We start from the raw sequence: 27,798 nt of genomic DNA, 5'->3' as shown, positions 1-27,798 counted from the left end.
AATACAAATAGTATAAATATGAAATTAACATGACACAAAACTATACAACATATCAGGCCACCATATACAGGCTGTATCAAAATTATTGGTACCCATCAGTTTTCATGTTTATTGGCAAGCCTGCTGCCTCAAAATGCAACAATTTAGAGTTTATATCCTTTCACAACATTTATCTACAAATTAAGTGAATCTTATGTTGCCTTTTGATGCGACGGTCTGGTCCATAATCACTGAAAACTGATGGGTACCAATCACTTTAATACAATCTGTACCTGTACTATCACCATATGTACCAAGTTGATCAGTTATTGCATTTAATCTGCAGAGTGGATTAATGAAAATGTAGGCAAAATATGCAAATAAGCTCATTAATATTCATAAATATGCAAATAACATGACACAAAACTATACAGCACATCATGCAACCATATACTATCACATACCAAGTTTGAAGTTGATCTGTTGCTTCCGCCTAGACAACCAAGCAGCCAGCCAAACAGATAACCAAACAGCCAACCATTTAGATGGTAACATAACCCCACATAAGTATGGGGGCCAAAAATGTAGCCCGGAAATGTCCACTTTTACAGTATATCGCATCAATTTTAAGATATCAAAACAATGCAATGGCAGTTTATACCTCCATGTTTGGCAAACAATAATTTCATTGTCTCTAGTGCTGCACATTTTCATATATTTACATTCATAATATGTGACGTGTCATGTCAAAAGGAGACACTTTTGGGCAGGATCGTAAATGGAGAAATAGCCAAACATCTGACCGGGGGTGATTTTTTCACAATTTGGGTTTCTTGCGAATTTGTGATGTTATTAACTTGAGTTAAAAATATTGTCTGATAGTTTCAGACCGGAATATAACTGGCATCTTGTATTTTTTGAGACATTTTTCAAGGTAATTCCTGTTCTCAACATTGTCAATAATATTTTTAAAAGGCCGATATCTCAATTTATAATTTTTTAATATCATAACTTACGAACTAAATATCTTCGCTTAGGAATGTCTGATTTCATTGGGGAAAACGGGGTTCTGGAGCAAAATATCTCTATATTTAAGATATGTAAAAACCTCAAAATTGATAACCTGCCCAAAAGTGTCTCCTTTTGACATGACACGTCACATATATACAATATTGATTTAAAACAAAGAAAATACACCTTAATATATTACTTTTTGATATATTACTTGTGGGTGTCTATTTTCACTGTCCATTGTGGAATTTCAAACACATTGACACTCATAAAATGTATGCATTTGTAAACAGTGACAAATGAGGATACACACACACAGAATCTGGGTACCTGTGAACACACAGCAGGAACTTATTTGGACATCAGTGGTTCCAGGTCGGTGTTTTTAGATCTAAAACAGCAAATGAATGTATTTGGTAAAGAAAATCCAGTACAATCCAATGCAGAATGCTTTTTCCCCCATTCTTTTTTCCCCTGACTCAAACTTAATGAAAATAAGCTTGAGAAAAGCTGAGATGCTTGGAAATGTCAAAACTTGCATTCTTAAAACATAATGAAATATTTTCACTCTTCTAACAAATACTTTTAAAACATATTTTACCAAGTTTTGTAAAAAATATTTGGGTGATAAAAAAGTTAATTTTACTGATTGCTTTTTTACTCCATATTTTTGCTTTTATCTCAATTTCTCCAAGACAACTGTGCACAGCAAAATAAATGGGCATGGCAGCTTTGAGATATACTTTCCTTTTGCCTTATAGCCATTGATCACAATTGACGGTGTAAGCATGGCACAACTGAGCCGTCTAATTGGGATACTTTGCAAGTATCAGGCCAAGGCAGTAATTTTACGTATTTTCCTTTCAATTTATAGCCAAATTATAACAGGCTATCGAGTCTCTGAAGCTCTGAATTACAATAAGAATGGGTTTGTGACCATTAATTGATTGCTCTATAACTTCCCACTAAGTACAAGAAGTGTATAAGTCAAGTGTTTTTCTGCCCATGATTTACGTTCCATATTCGGGTAAGGGGTGGTGCAATAATTATGTGTACCCGGGGGTGAATTATAGGGGGGCAAAGATTTTTGGCAGGCCAGAAGGGGGGCAAGCATTTTTGGCAGGTCAAAAGGGGGGTCAAGTGATTTTGGCAGGTCGAAGGGGGGCAAGCAATTTTTGGCACAGATATTTTGGGTACCGTTTCTATATTACGCCCTAAAAAGGCGTAGGAAAACGTTAGGAACACATTCAAATATGCAAAATTTCCTACTCGCTACGCTCGCATTATATGATAAGACAATTTCAGGTTTTAAATTCGGGTCCCCAAAATCTTGCATGTGTAAGGGGGGCAAAGATTTTTGGCACGTCAAAAGGGGGGCAAAGGTTTTTGGCACGTCGAAAGGGGGGGCAAAGATTTTTGGCATGGTCAAGGGGGGCAAGCATTTTTGGCAGACCATTTTGAGAATTCACCCCCAGAAGTACACATAATTATTGCACCACCCTAAAACCTGCCCAAATATCCAATATCATGCGCTTTTTTAGAGCTCTTATAAATGTACTACTTGAGAGTCATTCACCGTGACTTGACGAGCCAATTCACCATGCCTTGGCACTGCAAAGTGTTGGACACAAATAAGGTCAGTCTGCACTTGGAGTATGTAACTTAACCAACATCCATGGTAAGGCAAAAAACTAAAATGTGTGTTAAATAGTAAAAACTAAAAGATGGGATGACCTCCTTGGTTGCTGGTGTGTACATGTAAGTATAATTATGTTCAGTTGTATATGCTACTAGTTAATCAGAGTCATCGTCCAACCCATCTATTTCTGCTTCATCTCCACCCATAGCACGCCAGAATGCAATGGCCACTTTCTCTGCATATTTCTTCCTGTCCTCTTCTGCTAATGTAGCTGCATGTGCTGTGACAACAAAATGGTGGAAACATTTCCTGTCAATATCAGTACACCAAAGTCATCCGATCAAACAATTAAGTTGTTATTACTTTACCACACAATTTAGTTTATAGTATTAACCCCATTGGCACTACCAGTTGAATTATCGGTCTCTATGAACTATTTTGGTTGATTACAAAGAGGGCTATATAATGTATAGAGCAAATTAGAGATATGGTAGAATAGTTAGTAGAGCTAAAGGGATTAAGCTTGAAATTGCTAAGAGATTTAATCGCTCTATTTTGATTGGTTTTCAGATGAATTATATCATCTAATTAACCAATCAGATGTACTAGAGAGCAATTAGTGCTCACATGGTTGAAAACACTATAATTTTCCAAAACATTACTTCAAATTTATTATGTGAGCTGTCACATCAAAGTATATCTCTTCATGGCTGTTATAGTTTCAAGATATGAAGTAAAATGTCTGTGAAAGTATAAAGGAAATAAAAGAAAATTTGAACCTTGTCTTTGATGTGGAAGGCAAACATTCAGTAATGAATTTCTTGATTTTAACACTTTCTGATAAGGTTCAAATCTCACTTTCGAAAAAAGCCTCCAAGAGGTACGTTTTGATGTGATGGGTCACATATAATCTATGACCAAATTAAAAAGACTAGTTTGTGTCTGACATCAGGGCAAAGGTGTGTTGTGATTAGTTGCTGACCTGCACAGTATGGCATTTTCCGGTCTGGTTGACAGGACATCATACACAAACTTGTCAAGTAACACTATATTAAGCAGTCAAGTTAGCTCAATCGTTAAGGCGTTCGACTATGATGCGAGAGGTTGCGGGTTTGAACCCGGGGGTGCCTATTATGCTCTCGTGGAAAATTGAGTTACCTTGAAATTCCCCTGGACAAGGAACTTATTGCTAATTGTCTCGTTGTAACCCGTACGAAACTCGGGGAGCTGATCCTGGTTGCGAAGGTTATTTGTGGAATGTCTAGGCTGTGCGCTCTTGAAGCAGCAAAGTCCCTGATTTGTTGTTATGGAATGATGTGGGGCCGTAGTGGTCAGCGACAACCTGTAAAGTGTGCTGAGGCTTGTGGATCAACATCTAGGTGTTGTGCCTGTGCATTTTTTTTTATATCTGTCTTTGCTAAGAAAACCAACAGCCTAGATAATCGAACTTTTTATCTATAGAGGGCAGTATTGTTTTTCTCACATAGGTTCATGCACAGAGTAAAACACTTTAATATCTACATGTGTAGCATTGCTAAAAAACTCATCAGCCTAGATAATCAAACTTTTTATCTATAGAGGGCAGTATTGTTTTTCTCACATAGGTTGATGCACAGAGTTAAATTTTCAAATTGATTTTTCTCAGTTTAGTGTCTATGTGGGATATCAGGTTCATGCATGGGACCACAATTTAGAGTTAGCAGTGCTTTTGATGTTTGCTTCAGGATAATTACTTTACCTTTCATGGTTGCCATCCTAGAAAAGAGTTGTTCAAATGATTCACCACCCGGATCCTCATTTCCTAACGCTTCAAATAATCTCATATCTTCATCTATTAGGGTATCTGTAATAGAATAGAAACAAATTGTATTCAACAACTCTTCCTATACCTTTGTACAGGAGCTAACCGTTGTTAATCCGTGATGACTCCACACTGCTTTTACTATTGAGTTTTCCGTGAATGCAAGCACGACTACGCGTTATACGAGAGCGCGTAAAATTTGTCAGGAACATGTGTGCGTATACAAGCTTACAAGTTGAATTCAGTATTTTGCAGGTAGCGGCTAGGCCTAAACATTGCCATTTTATTTTGTAGTTTTATTGCTGATTTCAACAAAGAAATCACCGAAGTTTTTGTAAGGCTGAGCAGCTGCTGAGTGGCAATGATTAACTGACATTCCTCATGAATTAAACATGCCAATTATAAGATCTTTAGCTTGTTTTCGTTGTTGAAAGGGATTTGATCATGTTTCACCGTTGTTCATCACCGTTTAACAACTCGCGTCCGGCGCGTCTGCGTGGTTTACTTCGCTCGGGCAGCTTTAGAAGTAAACCATGCAGACGACGCGGCCACATCAAGTTACAAAATAATGCAAACAACAGTCACCTATACTAAAGAAATAACTACACCAATTTTCATTTTTCATGCTTATATTGAGCACTTCTGCACCATCCTAGTATAGCTTTCTTATAGCTGCAATAGGATTCACCATTGAAGATTGAGTTTTGTCAATGAACCACTCACTTTGATAAACAGAGATTTTAAACAAGTTCTCTCAACAAAATGTTTGACTTACTTGATATTTCATCCCACATCCATGGGATTTCATCAGAAAGTGAGGTGGAGCGGTAAACACCTAGTCATGTGACCCACGGGGTAACCCGCAGTCACATGACTTGATGATCGGTGTGTAGATGCCAGATAGCACATGTCTCCCTTTGTCTTGATTGAGGTCGGGGTCCATGGCAGCTATGTAGTACGTTTCCTTGATGCCCCTCTGAAGCCATCTTGAGTCAGAAGTGAGGTGAGCCCCTACAGGGGAAGAAGGTCTTTTGTGTTCAGTGAGGCGCTTGCGAAGCGGTCTTTCAGTTTCGCCTACATATTGGGACTCACAGTTGTTACAAGTGATACCATATATAACACACGACCGGTCGCACTTCTTGGGTTTATCCTTAGGAGCCACCAGCATACTTCTAATGGTGTTGGTGGGCTTGACATGAACTTGAACGCCAGCTTTGCGTATGGTACGACTAAGTCCTTCGGTGACACCCTGTATGTAGGGGATGGTGATACTGCCTACCGGGCGGTGTAATCCGCCTTCTGGGTTTGGGAGTGATCTTATTACTCGAGAGTGAGTGTTGGATGTGATCTAGTTCCTTATTCAGAGTTTCATTGTCAGAAGAGATGGTGTGAGCGTGATGTTTCAGAGTACGAATGACTCCCAACTTGTGTTGAAGAGGTGAATTGGTTGCTGTCAAAATGGAGGTACTGGTCTGTATGAGTACTTTTGCGATACACGCTACAGCTTAAGCTCCCATTCTCGTTCTTGTGAATCAATGTGTCCAACATAGCAATGCGAGAGTCTTGTTCATGTTCAACTGTGAATTTGATCGCTGGGTGAATCGAGTTCAGGTGATCTGTAAAGCTGTCAACAACCGATCTCTTGAGTATCACCATGGTATCATCGACATAGCGACCATAGAACACTGGAGGCGTGGGGAATGATGACAGCGCCAGTTCTTCAAAATGTTCCATAAAAGGTTGGCGATGATGGGGCTAACAGGAGACCCCATCGCAGCGCCCTCACATTGCGAGTAGAAAGCGCCATTATGGATGAAATATGTGGTCTTGAGGCACACACCCAACAAGTCCGAAATCTGTTAACTAGTGCGTTCAGGCAATGAGGTATCATTCGTTAACAGATCATGAATAATACGAAGGCTTTCGTCAACGGGCACACTAGTAAAAAAAGAGCGGTAACGCGCACGATAGCAGACACTCATCATCACCGACAATAATGTTTGAATGTTTGTACACAAGATCAAGTGCCTGTCAGTTTTTCCTACTAAAGGAGCGAGGAGGTCCGCCACATATTTAGCAGAGTTGTACGTGATAGAGCCACAGCTGGCAACAATTGGGCGAAGGGGGCACGAAGCCTTGTGGATCTTCGGCAATCCGTAAAATTTCGGTACATCAGATGAAGTTGGATACAGTCTATGGTACGTGGGTACATTAATAGCACCACTGTCTCTCAAGGATTGCAACACACTAACAAGTTGTTTGCTGTACGAGGAAGTAGGGTCTCGTTTCAGCGGAGTGTAGGTCTTAGAATCACCCAAAAGTTCTTGTGATTTCTCTAAATAAGTCTTTTTGTTAAGAATCACCGTAGCTCTCCCTTTGTCAGCAGGAAGCACGAGAATTGAATTGTCAGACTTAAGATCACGAAGGGCAGCTCTCTCTTCCCTAGAAATATTACTTTTAGGGAGTTTACAATCTTTGATGATGCGCACACAGTCCGATCTGAGCTGGGTGGAGGTGTCAGAATTGGTACCCAATGTGTGACATGCTGTTTCAATGCCGGTGATGAATTCGGCAGTCGGGACCGTACTCGGTACAACACTGAAATTCAAACCTCTTTGAAGCACACTAAGTTCACTCACTTTCTTGCCGCGTATTATTGGTGGAGTATATTTATAATATAGAGCGACTGTTAAGTCTCAATCCTGGTATTGTTGTGCTTATTCTCTGGGGGTTTTGACTAATTATGATCATTGACTTACTCACCTATTCTATTTTCTGCTGTCTTCTTTTCACTCTTGTCTCCTGCTTCTCCAACTCCAGCTGCACCTTCTGCTCCACTTGACCCTGTTTCCTTAGCAACACTTGCATCTCCATCTGATGTAGATGATGAGCTCTCAACTTTCTCATCATTACTTTCATTATTACTACCCTGAGATGCTGATGCTGTTACTTGTGTATCTAAATTAGTCCTTATTTGATCTGATACAGTTTCAGTTTGATTTGTATTTTCTGTTGTATTTGTGTCACTAGTTTCTTCTCCGTTTGGAATGCTCTCTGGAATTCTGTGGGGAAATATTTCTTCTGCGAGAAACATGATAAATAAATAGTAAAACAGAAAGTGACTTCACACATTGTCACTGGGCGGGAAAAACCTCATATGTACTTATGGCCTTTGAACATGGATAAAGCCTTGTAAGTGTAGACTTTATATTGAAGAGGTTGCTTCATCCATGTTCAAGGGCCAAAGGTACATGCAGAAAACACCTCATATTTACTTTTGGCCCTCGAACATGGATAAAGCCTTGTAGGTGTAGACTATATATTGAATGGTTTGCTTCATCCATGTTCAAGGGCCAAAAGTACATGCAGAAAACACCTCATATTTACTTTTGGCCCTCGAACATGGATAAAGCCTTGTAGGTGTAGACTTTATATTGAATGGTTTGCTTCATCCATGTTCAAGGGCCAAAAGTACATGCAGAAAACACCTTATATTTACTTTTGGCCCTCGAACATGGATAAAGCCCTGTAGGTGTGGACTTTATATTTAATGGTTTGCTTCATCCATGTTCAGGGGCAAAAAGTACATATGAGGTTTTTCCCGCCCAGTGACTTCACACATGCTTCATTGTGTAAGTATCTAAACAAGTCTTAGACCCTGGTCAGACGTACATAATTGCATCATCTGACCATCGTTTTCTTTACCACGGTCCGACTAGAGTTGACTAAACAACGTACGTCACACAGTAGTGTACGATTGTCGGATAATGGTAGTAAGAGCCAGAATTGCATGATCGGATGACGCATTATGCGGGTCACACGGTTAGTTGTTTGTACTAACTATAGTCTGACCATAGTAACTTGGGTGCTAACGATGCTAATTAGCATTGTTGGGGAAAGATGGCCAGGCTATAGTCTGACCATGGTCGCTTGCGCTTGCGGTCACACGCTCCCCGTACCGTGGTCCAACCATCTTAACTTGGGGTAAAAACATGCACGTCTGACCAGGGTCTTAGCTTTTCTGTGGTCTATTTAGCAAAGACTTACAATGGATCTTACAATTGATTTAATAGTAGATTATGTGTGGTAAAGGCTTTGTGAAACGGGGCTTTGCTGTCATTGATTGTGAACCACTTTGACAAGATTGTCAGCAAGTGTTCCCTCTCAGGAATTTTGGTGGGTTGTTTTGTTAATTTTTCCCAGAATTGGCCCAATGAGCCATAATTTTTTACCATTTCTTCTCAAATTCTTCTTTAATATTTCTCAACTTGCAGTGCCTATGGAGTGCCATGTGACTTTGAACACTAATGCCAGCCACAGAATATATATTTTTCTTATTGAAAGAACCAAATAAAACATTGGGTCTACAAAGTGACCAGGATTGGTATATACATACAATATATTATATTATTACATTACAGTTACATTAGGTCATTCAGGTTGGTTGACTTATATGGCGTTGTGATTTGATATTATGAGTCTCTTGTCTGTAATCACTGCAAACTGATACTAGTCATTAAGATACAGGTGTTATAGCTTGTGCATAGGCCTGGCAGTACTAGGTTTTACCCCCAAAGTAAACAATTTTCCTGAAATATTTTCCTCATCTCTCATTTTGACTGGGCAAAAGTGTGAAGTCAAGATGCCCACATGCATAGTCCCCTGGTACATCCACTCTTTAACATGATGTCATAAGCAGCACATGTAAGACATACTTTTTTTTATACAGATGAAGTCCTGCCTACCTTTCATTTCCAGGTTTGGCCACATGTGAGCATGTAATGCAGAAACAATCCGCTTGGTCCCTATCACATCAACTGATGGCAACAAAACAGTGGACAAAAATAGGAAATATTAATTCATAGCAGTTCCTTAGCTAGCCATTCTTCACTCTTGTCATTCCCTCGACCGCTAACTGATGAAAATGTCAAATGTTTATCCTTAATATTAGGTAGCTTTTGGTTTTATCACTTTCAGAGTATGACAGTACACATATATCCTCCTACAAAAATAAATCTGAATTTAAAAATGCACAAATCTAATATTTGATGATTTTCTGATTTGGCAAATCCCTAATAGTTTCTTTAAGTTACAATTTTAAACTCAATGGTGTTTCATATCAAACTCTCTCTTTTATGTCAAGGCTAATCAAGGCATTAACAGCAGAAATCTAATAAGATACAGCTGACAGATTGGTGCCAAGATAGCTATCAACCTCCCGCTTGAAGATCTGCACATCCTGATTAGAAGCTACAATCCAAATGCCTGCAGAGTATGAGTGAAATGATCTTCTATGGGCAACCACGTTGGACCTTGTAATTACTGTTACTCCTCCCTCCATTCCCTACCCATTTATTTCTGTTTCTAATCCATAATTAGAATCTTACATTCATCTTGATCTTCTTCATCTTCCTCAGACAGCTGCAATTCAACTAATTCAAATGAATTGTCTAAACACCATACTGCTACCTCATCTCGTGTGATTTCTGTTGTAAGAGAAATATAACCATGGAAATAGCAGATAAGTAAGGATAACAACATGAATAGGCTATAAGGAAAAGATACATACATACAACAACAACAACAACAACAACAACAACAACAACAACAACATCAACATCAACAACATAGTAGTAGTATCACTAAATAAATAAATTTCACATCTGGAATGTTTTTTGACAATTAATTCAAATTAGATATCTGAAATTTGAATAGTAGTAGTATCACTAAATAAATAAATTTCACATCTGGAATGTTTTTTGACAATTAATTCAAATTAGATACCTGAAGTTTGAAATAGACCTATTTATATATAGACTTCTATACTTTTTTGCCACCTCAAATAATTTGTTTGGACAATCAGTACAAAATTATTCCCTTCTCTGGGTTTTCACTTACCCAATCATAACTTTAATATAGTCCTACCATAGTAAATCTCTAGTAGATTTACTAGAGATTGGACCATAGATAATTGCAAACTATTTCCTTTCTTGTGATATCAACATCATGCTAGACCTGCCAGCACAAAATGTCTTCAAATAGGTCTTACCTTTAGATTTTGAGAACTGCTCACATGCTAATATTTGAATTTCTGGACTAAGTTCATTGATGAATGGAAGCCATTGTTTAACCGATTCAAAACTGCTTTTCTGCAAAGTAAGAAAGAAAATACAAACTTCAAGTTGAGATCTTTAAAAGTGCAAGGCACAATGATGGTGAAGTGAATCTTCAAATACCATGGAAACATATGTGTATAATGAGTATAATAACCATTATGATTCACCCTTTATGTTCTAATTATCCACACATAAAACACACTGAGAGTATAACAGATATGAAGTTAATCATGCATAAAAAAAGTCTTGTCTCAAAGCTGCTATGCACATTTTCTCTGTGAATTTTTTCCATTTTTTCTTTTTATAAAAATATTGGTAAAATATTTACTTCCTTCCTCCCCTATATATTGATTTACTATACTTCCTCCCCTGTATAAAAAGCATTTGTTGGAAGCATTGCATAAATACTACTATTTTTTCACTGCTGGAAATATTTCATTATGTGTTTGGGAATGTCAGTTTTGAAAGTTCTGAGCATCTTAACTTTTCTCAAGCTTCTTTTGATTAAGTTTGAGTCGGGGTGGATTAAAAATTCTTTGCAAGCTTTTTTTTCATTATCAATGTTCTTAATTTTGCCTATCTCTTGTAGTCTTTATGCTTTTCTTCTTCTATTCTCTCAATCTTGTGTATTTATGCTTGTTAACAGAATCTTGAGCACACCCTCTGATGATAAGCCTGGTCTGGTCAGGAACTACTAAAATGGTATCAGGAACTACTAATGATGTCTATGTCATCTCAAATATCTGCTGTCTCTCGCTCTTTAAATTATCATCTTCGTAATATAGGACGCATTCGCTGTTATATTGATAAAGATACTTGCAACCATGCTGTCCGCTCTCTTGTTATTTCTCGAATTGATTATTGTAACTCTTTATTATATGGTTCAACTGTAAAAAACACACAAAAACTACAAAAGATACAAAACAGAGCTGCCAGACTTGTTTTCAAGGCAAACCGTATGGAACACACCACTCCTCTGCTGAAAGAGCTTCACTGGCTTCCAGTAAAAGATCGTTTTACCTACAAACTACTCACATTCGCTTATAAAAGTAGACATGAAACAACACCACTGTACATACAAAATCTCCTAAAATCTCACACATTTTCTGATGGTATGTTCCTACGATCACATGCTGATGGCAGTCTGCTTGAATGTAAAAGAACTCACACATCATATGGGAATAATGCCTTCTGCAATTCTGTGCCAGATCTCTGGAACAAATTACCTGTAAAACTTCGTACTTCACATAGTCTGGCCACTTTTAAATCTAATCTGAAAACCTATTTGTTTCCAAACTAAGTTTTTATTTTAATTAAGTTGTACATTTTACTGTAGCCTAAGATGTAGTGTAAGTTGTACTTTTAAGATCATTGTAAAGCGCTTTGTTCATACTTATGCTAAGGCGCTATATAAATTCCGTTTATTGTATTGTATTGTATTGTATTTCCAAATGGAATGACCATGAAAACAAACAACAGGGATGTGAGAGGCCACAGACCAAACTAGAATTACGCGGTTCGTATTTAAGGTGGCCCCCACACAAAGGTGTGTAAACAACAAATGTTTGAATATACAAATAATATGCAATATGTGAATAAGCTCATTAATATTCATAAATATGCAAATAACATGACACAAAACTATCCATCACATCAGGCCACCATATACATTCACTAGACCATGTTAAGGTGATAAGTTATTGTATTTAAGCTGCAGAGTGGATTTATGAAAATGTAGACAAAGTATGCAAATCAGCTCATTAATATTCATAAATATGCAAATAACATTACACAAAACTATACAACTTATCAGGCCACCATATCCTGAAGATAAAAGAAAGGACGTAAATTTGGGCAACAAAAAAGAAGAAATCAGCTGAAAAGAGGAACTCTCACATCCCACAAACATCTCACAAACAAACAAACAAACAAACACACCATCACATCATACCTCATCACTGCAAGCAATAATGACAGCTTCTAAGCTTTCAGCAAATTGTTGATTGCCAATGGTTTTCTCTGGTGTAGTACACAATTGAATGTTGGCTGTGTAATATTTGTTGTCAACAAGCCAGGGATAACCCACAATGCCATCAGTAATCAGTTCACCTGGTGGCAACTCATCTTTGCCAATCATTTCTGAAGGGAAAAGAAGAGAAAACAATTTAGGATGTACAGGATCATACTCTTACACAACTTTGCACCTTTTTTTTATATCAATTTTGCTTTCATTGAATGTTCATTTTGTGGAGAACAAGGCATAGATAAAAAACTTGATAAAAGATGCCAACATTAAGGGGCATGCTGAGTCGATCATATCTGCTCCTTTTTCCAGGCATTTATTGTATTTTATGTTTGCGCTAAAACTGCTCAATTAAAATATGGGTTTTTATTAAGACTGGCATGGTTTTTTTTTTTGCAATTCGAAAAATGCGCCTGGTACCGGGCACAAAATTACCCGAAAATGACACCCCTAGTTTTTATACTCATTTTGCGATAAAAAATAAAAAGCCCCATCTTCCTCCTTATTTTTTGAAAACCCGGACATGAAACGTTTTTTATTTTACTTGGCCTTTATACGGAAATAACACATATCATCAGAGGGCTGACAGTAAATTTCGCTGATCCCTCCTGTTCTTTTCTATGTCGATTTAACACACGATTCCCGCTGTTGTTTTGGTTCCACTTTAGCACCCCCAGTACACGCATGGAGGTCGCCCCATTTGAGGTTTTAGCACCCGGCTACCTTGACTACGCTGTTCAGCATCAAGCATACAGTTCGCGTTCCCAACTGTCGTGTCAATCATTGGAGGTCAATCACCTCGAGCTTGACAACGATATCTGAATAGACTATCGCTAAGTCTTACGTGTACAAGCGAAAACTTTAGGTTAATTTTCGTGATTGAAACAGTATTTTTCTTATATAAATCTTGGCCCGGATAGCGGGATTGTTGGTTGATTTAATGCATTTGATAAATTAAGTTCATGGATGCGCTAAAAATATAATTAAAAGTATTCAAAAACCTGTTCAACATTTGAACAAAATGCACTGTAGCAGGCTTGAAAAAAGTCTAACCATGGATGCAGCAAGCCGCGATTTTTCATGACTTGAACGCAGAGCATGGACGCGATATAGCCGGTAGAAATCGCGGTAGTGTTCCAGGCCTACGCGATGACAGGGTAATGGCGGCTTCCATACTTTAATTACTTTTATAACGAGCTGTCTACGGGCTGATATCATGCATGATCAAGTCATCAACACATACCATGTACTATAGGTATGAAAGGCAACCCTACTTTAACACATTTGCTAGTCAGCCAAATTGGCCTAATACCGGGACCTGATACTAATACCTGCGCTCGCATTATATGATCAGACAATTTAAGGGTTTAAATTCAGGTTCCCAAAAACCTTGCTGTGTAAGGGGGGGCAAAGATTTTATGGCACATCAAAAGGGGGGGCAAAGATTTTTGGCACGCCAAAAGGGAGGGGGGCAAAGATTTTTTGGCACAGCCAGACGGCCAGAGGGGGGGGGCCAAGCGATTTTTGGCAGACCATTTTGAGAATTCACCACCCGGGGTACACTATTATTGCACCACCCCTTACTCAAGGGCTTTAATTTGATATATAAAATGATGCAGTTTGATGGCAAATTGGAATTCACCTTTCATACCTCTATGAATACCTTCATGATTTTAGCCTTAAAATTTTTTTACGACCCCCCTATCGCGGGTCGAAAAATTTTATGACCCCCCCTTCCAACTACACAGACTCAAGAAAAATTATTCATTGCGGAACTATAGGCGGAGCGCGTCAAAACTTTAAAAGTGAAGAAAGTGTGTGGAGCGCGGTAAAATTTTTATTGTAAGTGTAAAGAAGGCGCGCGAAGCGTGTAAAAATTTTGCATAGATTGTACACACATTTCGACAGCGAAGTTAAAGAATGCTCGCGCAGCGCGCGAAAATTTTAAGTCACCAGCCCTTAATAATTCTATATAACCCCCTATTTTGGGTGTTAAAAATTTATAACCCCCTATTTTTGGTCTGAAAATTCTATGACCCCCCCCAGTATTTTTGGGACCCCCCCCCTTCCGAAGAAAATGCCAGCCCCTTACTGGCCTGGCTTGGCTTACCAGTATTACTACTAGTACTAGTAGACTCACTAGCATGCTAGTCTTGACTTAGTAAAGCTTAAACATTTTCTCTTAAAGTGTCCATACACTGAATCATTCAAACGAAAAAATGGAACGAAAACGATCACAGAGAACATGGAATTGCGCAACCCAGAGTAACTTTTCATAAAAATTAGTACCTTTCATCAAATCTTCAGATTTGACAGCAGAACAACAGCTGACGACAAGAGCACAGGGCGCAGCCATCTTTGACATATCACTAATTGATATCTTTAAAATTCATTCGCCTGATAAATTCACAATGTATTTTGCCATTAAAAGTAAATTATAGCGATGTATAGTAAAAGTAGGCTTATAAAGCATTGATTTTGTAATAATTTAAAGCAAACTGACTCTTAAAATATGCAAAATCTAAATTCACAAATGGTACTATTTTGATGACCTTTCCCCTCTCGGAAGAATATGCAGGTGTTGCAAGGCAGTTGTATACATTTTAGTGTTGTGGACTTTGTACTGGCCAGTATTGCACCACCAAAAGAAACAGAATTCTGTAAACAAATTCACGATAAATATCAGCGATTTAGCATCGCTTAAAGGTATAAATATCAGTGCACATTTGCATCATCAAGCCTTTCATCTCAAGCTCTTGAGATTCGCTACAGATCAGACGCAGAAGAAGCTTCTACTACGCCCTACCGTCACAACACAGGCTTGGCGTGCAGTAGACCGAATATTCAGTCGATTATACATACTATGCAGCACTCTTGTCATCAGTGTCACATTGTTCCATCAAGACATCAAGGTTTCTAGCAAATCCGTGCAGCTTATGCTTTGCAGTGCACTTAGTTGCTCATCAGAATCAACCCAAATGTCAGATGCACCAGTTGTAAACCCTCAGCCTTGCAGATTCTATAGAGACCGAAAATGCAGGTAAAAAACCCACTTCATTCATCATCATTCAAGCATCATTTTAAATTCTATGTATTTGTTTAACTATTCACAATAAAACCTTTTTGAATTTCTTCCATTTGTTTGAGGTGAAGTAAAAATAAAAACAGGGTTCTTGTCCAGGTTTACTTCCGAAACTGGAGGGTCTTTTATCCGGGCTTTTTATTTTTTGATTTAAAGTCTTTTTATTTTTTGATTTAGTAACTTGTAAATACCCACATTTAATCCAGTGTTTTGCATACCGGATTACAGACCTGTATGTACATGTAATGTACAATATCGACTGAAAAAGGGGGAGGTCTTGTTTATTTTTGTTTTGGTAGTTAAAGCATCCTCTAAATAATGATCAGTTTGACCACAAAACCTGCCAAAAGTGTTTCTTTTATTTACTGAAGTAAGTGAATATTTTGTTCTGGGACTGGACTTTCTACAGTGTATTATGTGTTCCTAGAAATCTTTAAAAAAAATGTTATATAAATCACTTATTAAATCTAAATTGTAATTTAAAAAAAAAAGAAGATTGAATTTCTTCTTTAACTTTTATGTATGGTACCTGTACCACTTGCCAGACTTACCAACATTTCTTGGATATCAAATCTGAAATTATTTTGATTCAAAAGTAATGGAAGTTTATGGTACCGTACTTGTCAAATCCACAGCATGATGATCTTGCCTATTATTACTTAGTAGAGAGACTAATAGTGTAGACTGAGTGTAGTTATTATTCTCATCATTTAAATTCATGATGTGGTTTTCTTTTTCAGAGCTGGTGACAGTTGTAAATTTTCTCATGACATCTCGTCTACATCAAAGAATGATGAAAATGAGGCGGCAGTAGTCAATCCTAGTTTAAGCACAGAGTCCGAAAAGGACATTGCAAGTCCATTGCAGGAGACTAAACCTGAAACAGACAATGCTTCACAGTCGTCCACAGATTCTGGACAAAAGAAAACAATTTGCAGATTCTATGCAAAAGGTTACTGTCGGGGAGGAAGTAAATGTACTTTTCTTCATGAAAGACCAGAGAAGTCACCTAAGAAAGACTTCCCATCTAAGCAAGGTGCGGGTAAACCTTTTGAACAAGCAAGGTCTGCACAGCAGAAAGTATCTCTATTTAAGAAAAATGAACAGCCAGCAGGAAGCAAGAAGCAGGCAAGGGTGTGTCACTTTTTCAAAGCTGGTCACTGCAAAAAGGTGGTGATTGCCAATTTAGACACCCAGGTTACTTGAAGAATGACACAGATGATGGCAGCGCAACTAAACCTGAAACTAAAGCTGAATCTTCCAGGGAACCAGTTGATGATGCAGCAGTTCCATCAGAAGAGAAAACAGCAGAAGCAACAACTCCAGATGCAGAGGACTCATCATCTAGCGATAGAACTCCGTATGAGAGGCCCAGCATCGATGTCAGGACAAGCATGAAAATGGCTGAGGTAACGGATGTTGGCATCAAACAGATGAGGGAGACAGAGATTCAGCAATTATTGACAAGATTTCCTGAGGCAGATCTAATGGAACAGGAAACTGTTGAAACATACAGGATAATTTTTAATCCTACAGACCCTGACTGGGTAAGTCAGTCTAATATAAGTAGTGGTTCTACATGTAGTTACATTTTTTGTAGCATGTTTAACACATCAAATGTTATGGTAATGCTTCTTCAAATTCAATGCACTTTGTTTTGTTTCTCAAGGAAATACATGTATCAACAAACTTGGAATAATTGTGTTACAGTGCAGTACATGTAAGAAGGTATCTTTTAAGTGGAGTGAGTGGTTTTAGACAGTTTTGCATAAATTTGCACCCAAGTTCACACAAAACTCACTGTAGATTTTGCATCTTAATTTGTGTCTATAAGTACCATGGACACCAGAATTGTTCTCCTTGGTCAAGTTCAGGTACAAAAAACAAGGATTAAATGTCGACAATCTAAGAATATTTCAGAAATAAAAGTGGATTTTTAATAGATTAGACATGTGTTTACTCCTTGTGCCAACCTGTAACTTTGGCTTAATAATATTGTCATTGATTTATTTTCAGCCCTATGATCTTCAAGATTTTGAGTTGCTGATATCCTTTCCAGAAAACTATCCACTGGTACCTTTCTTAGTAGATATGCCAGAGGATCAAGTCTTGCCTGAAACAGTACTGGAGTAAGTACTTTTGTGCACTCTGCTTTTAAATTGAAAACTTCAATTTATAAAAATTAAATGTTGTCACTTGTCCAAGTGAGGATAAAGAGGTACATGTACAGATTTGTTTTCATGAAAAAGTGTATTATATGCAAGTCAACTAAATAAGGACTATAAGATAAGCTAAGATAGCCTGCTTTGTGCATTTTGCATTCATACAATGTATATAGCCTGTAGGTCTGGATCAGCATGATGAATTTCCATTGATCCAAGCATGTGTCTCTTACAGAAATTATGAACCATGCTGGGAAAACAAACAATCTCGCAAACTCACCTAATGATCCATAGCATATTATTTTAGTTGTCCTCCATTATGACGTCCATACAAAATGTATATACATGTAGCAGGTCAAGTTTTAAGGTTTTTAACAATTCTTGTCCATGTTATTTGCAGCTACATGACACCTAAAATACAAGAATGGGTGTCAGCTAAACATGCAACAAATGAGGTGGCTAATAAAGTGGAGCTTATCTTCAGACCTTTTTTGAGATGGCTGGATAGGAGACTTGAGACATTGTTTACCGAAGCAGCCAGAAAGGCAAGTATTCTTTTACAAAGGAAAGGAGGGCCTCTTATTTCACAGGTGATACATAATATTATGTTCAGACCTCCTTTCTCCTTTTTAGCATTGCTGTCAGTGTGTCACTCGATGACCCCAGTCACCCCACCCATAATAATACTAAGAAAAAAACCTTGTACTATGTCACTAAAAGACCCCATATTTCACTAATGGCTCCATTACATATTAACTTCCATTTAAAATGCTTTCTTGATTTGTACAGTGAAAAGCCATTTGAAGTCATGTAGAAAAGTAGCAAAGTTTACAATATTCTAAGTGGCTGTTGGGTATCAAGACCACAATTTTGATACAAATGTTACTTTCACCTAATGACCGTCTTAACTAGGGCCAAAAGTCTGTATCTCATACACCTCATATTACCTATCTCATTGAATGCCATTGACTTTCGAAGTCCCATTATATTCTTACATATTGATTTCATATTGAAATACTCCCCCCTCTTCAGGTTACTTTTATGTTGAATGTTCATACCATAGATTAATGCAGACTATTTTTCAACAGTAAAAAGTCCCTGTGTTTTGTATGCTGTGAATTAGCCCATATTCATGAGGACCGATCGTTTAATTGTGCATGTCTAACAATCACACCAGCGTTGCGTGCCTTTGCGTTGCGTGTCTAAAAATATGTGGTATCATATGTGCACAGCAATTTAGACTGTTGCACTTCATGAAACAATCGGCCCTCATTATTGGGTGATGCTGAGACTTTTTCTGTTTGGAGTTTGTCTGTATCTCTTTAGTCCATGGTTCATACCCTGCCCACCCCTCCTGGAAGAAAGGCTGGTGTTACCACTGCATGTTGACCTATTTTTGTTGTGCGAGATGCTTCCTAGTTGAATACGTCTTAGTTGAATATTTATTAGTTGCCCATTTATCCATAAATGTAGAATGCACTGTACAATGTAGACCAAAACAAAGGATTTTTGCACCTATTGTACGAAGCTGTGCATACAAGGTGTATCAAAATGATTGGTACCGGGCTATGTGACATTTTCAAAAATATATCAAAAATATAAAATGGCTAATTAATATAGTTTTGGTATTATAAATAGAAAGGGGCATATGTTAACTTATTGATCTAATAATCTGAAGATAATAGGTTGATGCATCTGGGAGTTATTGTCATTTAAACGAAGATCGACGTAATCATGGTTTTACTTACACAACACAAGATGGATAGGCTGCTTGAACTATTTATTGCATATACATGCTCTTCAATATCTCACCTCAGTTTACATAACATAAAATTGCTTTACACATGCTTTTAGAAAGATAGTTCCTGACGTCCCTGACAAGCGACTCTGGCAGTGTGAGGTGAAGCCCTATCTTGAATGAACTTAACACCTGGGATGAATCCATGTTGTAACTGCCCATATCAAATTATTATTGAAACATTGCAAGTTATGCCATGTTTGCATGGGATACTCCTTGCTCTTGGAAACTGTCTTCTAAATCCTCTCTGCCCTTCTCCATAGCTTCGTGTCAACCAGTAATTCTTTACTATGAATGTTGGCTAAAGTGTGGAATTCTGCGGAGCCATTCAAATAATTTTTACCAGGTCTAACCTACACTGGCTACAGTCTATAGCCATTCTGCCACACCATCTACTTAGTAATCTCAATGCATCTTATACTGCAATTTAAATTACCGCCCTGGAAGGTGTTGATGCACAAACTTCTTTCACCCCATCAAAATTATTCAAGTCAATAATATTACTCTCAACTAATCAATATTGATTAGAACATTATGAATGAAGAAATAGGCAAGGAAGAAAATAAACATTTCCATGATTTTCAACATACAAGGTATGTGTAGTAAAATACAGCTTTGTAAATGGTGCGCTACTGATCCAGCGTTACGTTGAAAAGTGTAAAACCACCTACTTTCCTTTAGAATCATGTAACTTTTGAACCGAGTGTGCTATCTTTATGATCTAAAATTCTTAGAGAAGATAAAACTACTATAATTACAAATATTTAAACAATTTACCCCAAACTGGTACAGCAAATAGTAAAAAAATCAGTAAAAATGAGAAGTCCTCGGTACCAATCATTTTGATACACTCTGTACATGTAAAGTAAAATACCACTGATGATAACTTATTATGGATTTACTTTTTCCTTTGTGCAGTTTAAAAAGCGAGTGGATGCCAGAGCAGCAGGTTTTGAGTTTGTAGCATTTAAAAAGACTGATAAACCACAAGAGGAAAAGAAATTTGAAGTACCTGAACCTATCCAAGATGATGATGAAGCCACAGACGATACCCTGGGGGACATCCAATCTGACGACCAGGGTGATGAAAGTCCTACTTCACCATCAAAATCCTCTGCCACCTTGTCTAAATCTTCCAAGTTTGATTCATCTGATAAAAATCGTAGAGGCACAGAAATACTATTCCGTGGTCTGCAGCTCAACGAAGGTGTTGGAACTTTTGTGTGTCAGCAGCTCTCCATCAGTATCCAGTGTTCCAGGTGCAAAAATCGGTGCGAGATTACTATGCCTCCTCGAAGAGCAAATGTTGTCAAATGTACAAAGTGTCAGCATCAGCAGCAGATAGCATTCAGACCAAGCCTTGCACACAAGTTTTCATCAACTATGGGGTTCTTAGATATAGAAGACTGTACTCCATTTGATCTGGTATTAATGGATTGTGTATTTGCGGTAGGGTGCATCAATTGCCCGAAAGAACTCAATGTGAAGGTGAGTGAACTGATATTATTGCTGTTAAATTGAATTGAATTTGTTCCAGCAGCAATCTATAAATCAAGAATGTAATTTAAGGAAAGCCAAATCAAGACAAAATTGCATGGTTCAGAAAGGTATAAAACAGACACTAAGGCTAAGGGTATATAGTCTGGTCTAGACAAAATTGTAAGACAATGTCCGATATTAATTACTTTGGCGCCTTCAGTTATTTAGAAAGCTGCCCATCAAATGCCAGTCTGAACAAATTGATTGATTTAATGTGGATATTTTAGCTGTATGAAAGCTGCATAGTATCTTTGTTGCCAAGGCACTTTCATGTTAGAGCTCTCTGTTAAATTCTTTTTTGATCAGTTTAGCCTAGTGTAACAGTCTGACTCAGTTTTTTCAGGAACGGTGGGTATACAAGAGAGGGCACCAGGGCAGCATTTACATTGATTAGACGAGTATATTTATGAGAACCCAACATTCATGTGATCGGTATGATGTCACTCACTTTCTTGCATTGGCTGTTTATGGCTGGTCCATCTGATCATGCCCTCTGACATACAGGGGATGCTATACTATTGCACTCCAGGGTGGAAATCACAATGCCATAACATAACTAATTGTTTGTGAAACAATTCCAACAGTCTGAGATTTTATCATTGGAATCAAATAATTACATTTAGGAAAGTCAATTTATGATTTTTTTATGTGGAGAAAATGATTTGGAATTGAAAGATGCAGTTCAAACCAGGGATTTACAGAGGGTGTCCCCTTTGACAGAGATGTGATATGGGTAATGCAATAGATATAACAACTCCCACCAAGAGAATATTTGTCAAGGCCCGCTTCGACGGCTCTGGATTATGTTCTGTCTTTCAGAAAGTGACCATCTCTTACACAATTAGTATGTTAATTTTAAATCATTCCATTGTATTTTGCCTACTTACAGGAACTCCATTATGGTCAGATGAAGACTACATGGTGTGAAAATTGTCATCAGAAGATAGAGATTACAGTTGAGTCCACCAAATTCCAAAAACATGTTCCATCTGAAGTTGGTAAGTTTCGATCAATCACACAGGTCACATGTTCAATTCATTGCCTTTTAAAACTATTCTTTTGAACTAAATAGTAAATACCCATGTAAAAGGTGCCATCTTGCTACTGCATTAGGAAAATTTAGCACAAGAATAATTGATCCCACAATTAGTTCAGATATCCACACTATTAATCCCCACATATCTGTATATATCTAGCTTTGATTTGAAGGGAGCAAACAAACAAAACAGCATTTATCAGTATCATGGCTCGAAAAAGTGGGGAATTTGGGAAGCTCATTCCCAGGAAATGTTGGTGTTTGGAGGAAATTCTGGTATTTGGAGGAAATTGTGTCTTTATTGTATATAAAAACATGCTATAAATTGTGGGAAAGTTAGCTTGCTTCCCGGGAAATTAACATTTTTTCGAGCCCTGATCAGTATGTAGTTTTTGTTTAAAAACACTCCAAAATATTTTGTCAAAAAATTAAATGAGAAAACATTGCCTATTTATGAACACTCAAAGAGTCTACCAAGCAGTAATTTAGGGACACAAATCTGTAATATTGAAAATAAGAGACATGTTGTGAGCACTGTGTTCAGCTTATCTGCTATTAAACTGTGTGGAATAAAGTTCTGGATCTGGAATAAAGTTGATGCTGGTTCATACACTCTTTGATAGCAAGCACCAATCAGAGCAAGCGTTAGAAAAATCCAAAACATGCATTGATTGTGTATAATGTATATTGTGCACTCCGCGTACTACGCGCAGTGTTTCGCGCGCATTCGCGTCGTGTAGGATTGATTCATTTTCGGGCGGGTTGATGCATTTACATTACATTTGTTTCTATTTTCCAACATTTTTAGTGATAATTTGTTATAAAAATAGAAAAATCATGTGTTTGTTTTTCTTCTCGTGTATGAAATAGGTTAATAAAGGTGTATTACTTGTTGTTCAAGAAATTATACAAAATAATGCACTTGCGCTGATGTTGATGCATCTAATGCACTCCCCTTCGGGCTTGTGCATTAGACGCATCAACATAAGCGCGTGTGCATTATTTTGTCTAATTTCTCTCCTAACAAGTAATACGCTGCTCATTAACCTATAATTAATACATGGACAAATGTTGCATCCATCAATTTTGATGAACTCTCACAATTCTCCTTTAATATGTTAGATTTACTGGGTTTTGAAATTTTGCTGTAAAAAATATTAAGTATAGAAATATTCATGTACTGTAAAATAAAATATTTCCATTTTTTTGTGTGCATTCACATAACAGACAGCAGCAATGCTCATGTTATAGACCTGAAACCAAACAGGAAACCAACCAAAGACCCAGCCATTCAGGAAGGCTACCCTCTACCAGATAATGGTATTTGCAAGCATTACAAGAAGAGTTTCCGTTGGATGCGCTTCCCATGCTGCGGCAAGACGTACCCATGCGATCATTGTCATGATGAAAATGAACCAGACCATGAGATGAAGTATGCTATCAGAATGATATGTGGGTTCTGCTGCCAAGAACAGGTGAGTGTTGTTGCAGTGTGGAGGGGTGAAATTTCTTGTGTAGAGGTGTGTTGTATGCATTTGTAAACACTGTCAATCACATAATTGAGTAATTGCCATGTAAATTACCAGTGGACACAGTTGAGCCGTGATGGTCCACCATTGCTGGATGGTGTCCATAAATCCACAACAGTATAAATTATATACAAGGTTCGCAGTTGGGGTATAGATAGATAGATAGATAACAATCTTTATTCAGGGTATTTCATTCAGTTTACAAAAACTGGTCTCCCATGAGACCCTGATAATAATTACATAATATAAGATGTTAACAATTTACATATCAAGAGATAAATTACATAATACAAAAGAAAAGCAAAATTGAACAATGAGTACATATATGTACATGTAGGTAATATTTACAAATCAAGATGATAAAATGTATTTTATAAAACATGAATTTTAACAAACGGGAAGTGAAATTTAGTACTAACAGAGGTGGAAAGGTGTGAATTATATGCTTATCTTTGATTTGAACATATTCACATTTATTGATGTAAGATTAATGCGAACATCAGAAGACAGTTTGTTCCACACTGAGGCACTGGTAAGGCCAAGAAATAGACTATGGTAAGGCCAAGAAAACTAAAAGTGTGTATTTCTGTCTGCTTTTCTCTGTATTTACATGTGTTTAGGTGTAGATTTACAAAAATATATATAGGTGGGGATGGGAAAATTGATATTATAAATAGTAACAATATTTCTGGTCCAGTTTTTCCTTTTTGCATGTCAGTGCACTAAAGTTTGTTCGGCTTATATAAGGCGTAAAAAATAAGACTCATACACTGTGTATTGATATAGAATGGCGTGCACACTGTTGGCTGAAATGCTTACGCTAGGTGTGTGTTGCGTAATGTGTGACTAGCGCACGCTTATATGAATTTATGCAAGCATGAGTTGGGACTTTATTGACGCACGCAGTAACAAAACCCAAATAATTTCTGCCTTATATAAACCAAACAAACTTAAGTCAATTCCTAGCTAAGAAGTATCTGAAAAATTAAATTGAATTGGGAGTGTTGCTTGGAAGTTTTAATGCCATATTGTTACCTTTATTTTGCATTGCTTGTTATTGCAGCCTTTTACTACTGATAAACCATGCATCAGTTGTAGTAACATGACTACCAAAGGCAAGACAGAGCACTGGGAAGGGGGCAAAGGATGCAGAGACAAGACCAAGATGAGCAGGTAAGACAAGCAAACAGTGTCTACAGTTTCTTACATATAGGAGAGAAGGGCTTGTCTGTCCAAATTAGACCTTCCAAACATTAAGTAAGCTCAAGCAGCCAAGTAGGGCTTCTGTGAGTTGAAATATGTGATGCTATATGGCCTTTGCATGGCAAACTCACCCTCCTGATGAGTTGAATTTGAGATTTGCGAATCAATCTTTGTTAACCTTTTGTATCACATTTTTTGAGCTAAGGAGTATCATCTGTTAATGAGGGCCAATCTTTCCATGAAGTGCAACATACAAAACTTACGCCAATACAGTGTATTTTTTGCAATGCTCTATCACATAAATGTGACGACACACAACATGTGCATGATTTGCTGGATTTGATTGATCCAACGATCAGCCTTCATGAATATGTGAGATTCTCAGTACATACAAAGCACAGTGACTTTGCCTGTGAGTGCACTATCAGTACCTCTATAATCTATGTGTGGATCATTCACAGCGCAAAGCTGCATTCGAAATAGGGCCGGTCAGCCGGCCATTGGCCTGTAACTTTTTGGCCTGGCCGGTAACTTTTCTGACTCGCATCCAGTTGCCGGCCCGGCTGGCCGGTAACTTTTTAAGGTCAAGCCCGGCTGGCCTGTAACTTTTTGAGGCATATTTCGAACACTGGCGCAAAGACAGCCATCAAAACCTTTTGTACCATCCACAGCCTGAATACGGATTGCTCTCCCTGCACTTATCACTGCTATCAGACCCTAGGTCAGCTTCAGGGGTTTTATTAGCTATCTGGGTGCAAACTTGTGTCAGCAGTCCCTACAAGATGATAGTTACATGCTGTTAATGCTTAGCCCTAGATATGCCTTGTCATTAAGAAAAAAGTGATAGCATTTGCAAAATTCCTATGACTTTTACTTATCTTTCATAGTTACTTTATCACTCACAGTATTTCTGTGTTTAACACATATTTCTCCTTCTTTTTGCTCCGACAGAAATGATAAACAGAAGTACTCAGACAGCTCAAGCAAGACTGTTTCCAGAAAAGCCCAAAAAGATGAGAGCCAGAAGAAAGGAAAACCTAAGAAATAGAATGAGGGGTCAATGTTATTAAGTTCTGAAATAAATATTTAAAAATAAACAGCAAGAAAACTAACTGAAAAGCCTAATTTTAGAGTATATACTATTCTTCTATGCTATAACATTTATAAAGCACCTTTTCCAAATAAGTTACAACTCATGATTAAGAAGAGTGAAGAAAAAACAACCACCACAGAAATACAATGGCCAGTAAAAACTTATCATGTGAAATACAAGTGTATGAAACCTAAAATTAAATATTACCGAGGATAAGGTAAGATTTGAGCTTGGTGTTAAATATTGTTGTTTGGAGCATATTCTGATTTTGTTTGAAAGCTTGCTCCATGATTGAGTATACATGTTAAAAGCTAAAATAATCAGGAATAACAAAAACAAGACAAGAGTTACAATCAAACAAAAACATAGTCGTAATAAAAAAACAGTGGAAGCAAAACACAAGCCCATTTTCTTGTTTGTCTAATAAATTTGGTTCCACATTGAGGCTTGTTTTCAAGCTTCATTCATCTGATCAGTCTGTAACTATACCAATGTGTACAATTAATTTGCTTATGAAACCTAGCTCAAAAGCATGAAATAAGCTATTGACAAGATACCCTTGTATTGCAGTATGCAAGTATTCAATTGCTGTATCCAAGTATTCAATTATAAGTATCTAAAATGAGAACCACACTCTTTGTGTATTGTGTTTCTATTAGCTAGTAATTATGACAAGTTACCAGTCCAACGTACAGCGATTACCATCAGAACTATCTTGAAGTGGGTTACTCGCAAAGATCTAACATTTTTAGTCTCTAGACGGGTAGGTACTTTGAATAATTTAACCAACACATCGGCAATATTTCCCACCACTTGTATGCAGGCAGGTGCTGAAGTATCGGCATGGTAAACTATGATGAGAGTCACTCAAAAAGTAATGCTTCCAAATTCTTGACTAGCAATTACCAACATAATTGCAGATCAAGATTTATGTTGAAGAGAACATAATTTTGTTTTTTATTGAATGACTCTTATATTCACTGTATGGTGCAACTCCCCAGTATAAGTTGTCAAATATTAGTAACTAAAAAAAGCAAATAAATCCCATTTATTATCTTGCCCTTCCAGCAAATGAATGAACCTTGCCTAATTTGTAATTAGTTAATTTGCAAAATTAGCAAGTTTAGTTATTTTATCGATATACATTGTAATACAGTACTGTATAAATGAATTGACAATCATTAGTCTTAATTCTAATTAAAGATGTAGAATGCATGGCAATACGACTTCTAAAGATAAGATTAGACTTAAATCAACTTTGTTTGCTTTATACAACAATAGCAAACAGCAATAGAATGTAATGTCAAAAAGGCATGACCGTCTCAACGGAATGGTGCTGCACATATTATTCAAAACAAGTAGTGTGTCTGACTTTTCAGATCTAAACATTTCATGCTCGGATAGGTAACTCTGAAGGATTTCGGCACCATGACATTTCAAATATATTATTTACTTGTTTTATTTTAAAACAAAATAAAAATGTTGCTCATTATTCAATAGGATCGGCATAGTAAACTCAATAGACAAGGTTCTTAGTATCTGATCCAGAAATTGCACTTGTGTGCGTTTCAGCAACACCTGTTGCCTATGTCAACACTTGTTGGGTAGTGACTGCTAGAAGTAGTTCCAGCGCTGATCTTAGAGTTGCTAGTTGTTTTTTCTTCAAGAAGTCACTACCCATCAAGTGTTAATAAATCAACAGGTGTTGCTGAAACATACACAAGTGCAGTTTCTGGATCAGATACTAAGAACCTTGTCTACTGAAAAATATTGCTGTAGGCCTATTT

The 27,798-nt window shown here is 37.3% G+C and overlaps 2 protein-coding genes across 2 annotated transcripts; one reads left to right on the top strand and one right to left on the bottom strand.

Moving 5' to 3' along the window:
• Nucleotides 1-2,497: 2,497 nt before the first annotated feature.
• Nucleotides 2,498-14,928, bottom strand: LOC140158633 (alpha- and gamma-adaptin-binding protein p34-like). Its single transcript, XM_072181796.1, has 8 exons — nt 14,859-14,928; nt 12,498-12,685; nt 10,480-10,579; nt 9,818-9,916; nt 9,176-9,247; nt 7,194-7,511; nt 4,368-4,472; nt 2,498-2,909 (listed from the first exon to the last, which is right to left on the bottom strand). Exons 1-8 carry the CDS (start codon nt 14,923-14,925, stop codon nt 2,785-2,787), a joined length of 1,074 nt encoding a protein of 357 aa, XP_072037897.1. The 5' UTR covers nt 14,926-14,928; the 3' UTR covers nt 2,498-2,784.
• Nucleotides 14,929-15,439: 511 nt separating this feature from the next.
• LOC140158632 (uncharacterized) lies at nt 15,440-26,350 on the top strand. Its single transcript, XM_072181795.1, is given in 10 exon segments — nt 15,440-15,609; nt 16,392-16,816; nt 16,819-17,198; nt 17,668-17,780; nt 18,214-18,358; nt 20,530-21,099; nt 22,040-22,148; nt 23,414-23,661; nt 24,779-24,888; nt 25,870-26,350. Coding segments are annotated over 10 exon segments (2,301 nt in total). The 5' UTR covers nt 15,440-15,505; the 3' UTR covers nt 25,967-26,350.
• The last annotated feature ends 1,448 nt before the right edge of the window (nt 26,351-27,798 follow it).

Source organism: Amphiura filiformis, chromosome 8 (genome assembly GCF_039555335.1).
Source record: "Amphiura filiformis chromosome 8, Afil_fr2py, whole genome shotgun sequence".
In the NCBI taxonomy this organism is placed as follows: Eukaryota; Metazoa; Echinodermata; class Ophiuroidea; order Amphilepidida; family Amphiuridae; genus Amphiura; species Amphiura filiformis.
This window is presented reverse-complemented; position numbering and strand designations above follow the sequence as displayed.

What these genes read in the sequence shown, in the direction of transcription:
- LOC140158633 (XM_072181796.1), bottom strand. Translation starts at nt 14,925, where the DNA reads ATGGCTGCGCCCTGTGCTCTTGTCGTCAGCTGTTGTTCTGCTGTCAAA. An exon ending in TTATTGCTTGCAGTGATGAG is followed by an intron (nt 10,580 to 12,497) that starts GTATGATGTGAT and finishes CTTACTTTGCAG; the next exon opens with AAAAGCAGTTTTGAATCGGT. An exon ending in TAGGATGGCAACCATGAAAG is followed by an intron (nt 2,910 to 4,367) that starts GTAAAGTAATTA and finishes TTGTTGTCACAG; the next exon opens with CACATGCAGCTACATTAGCA.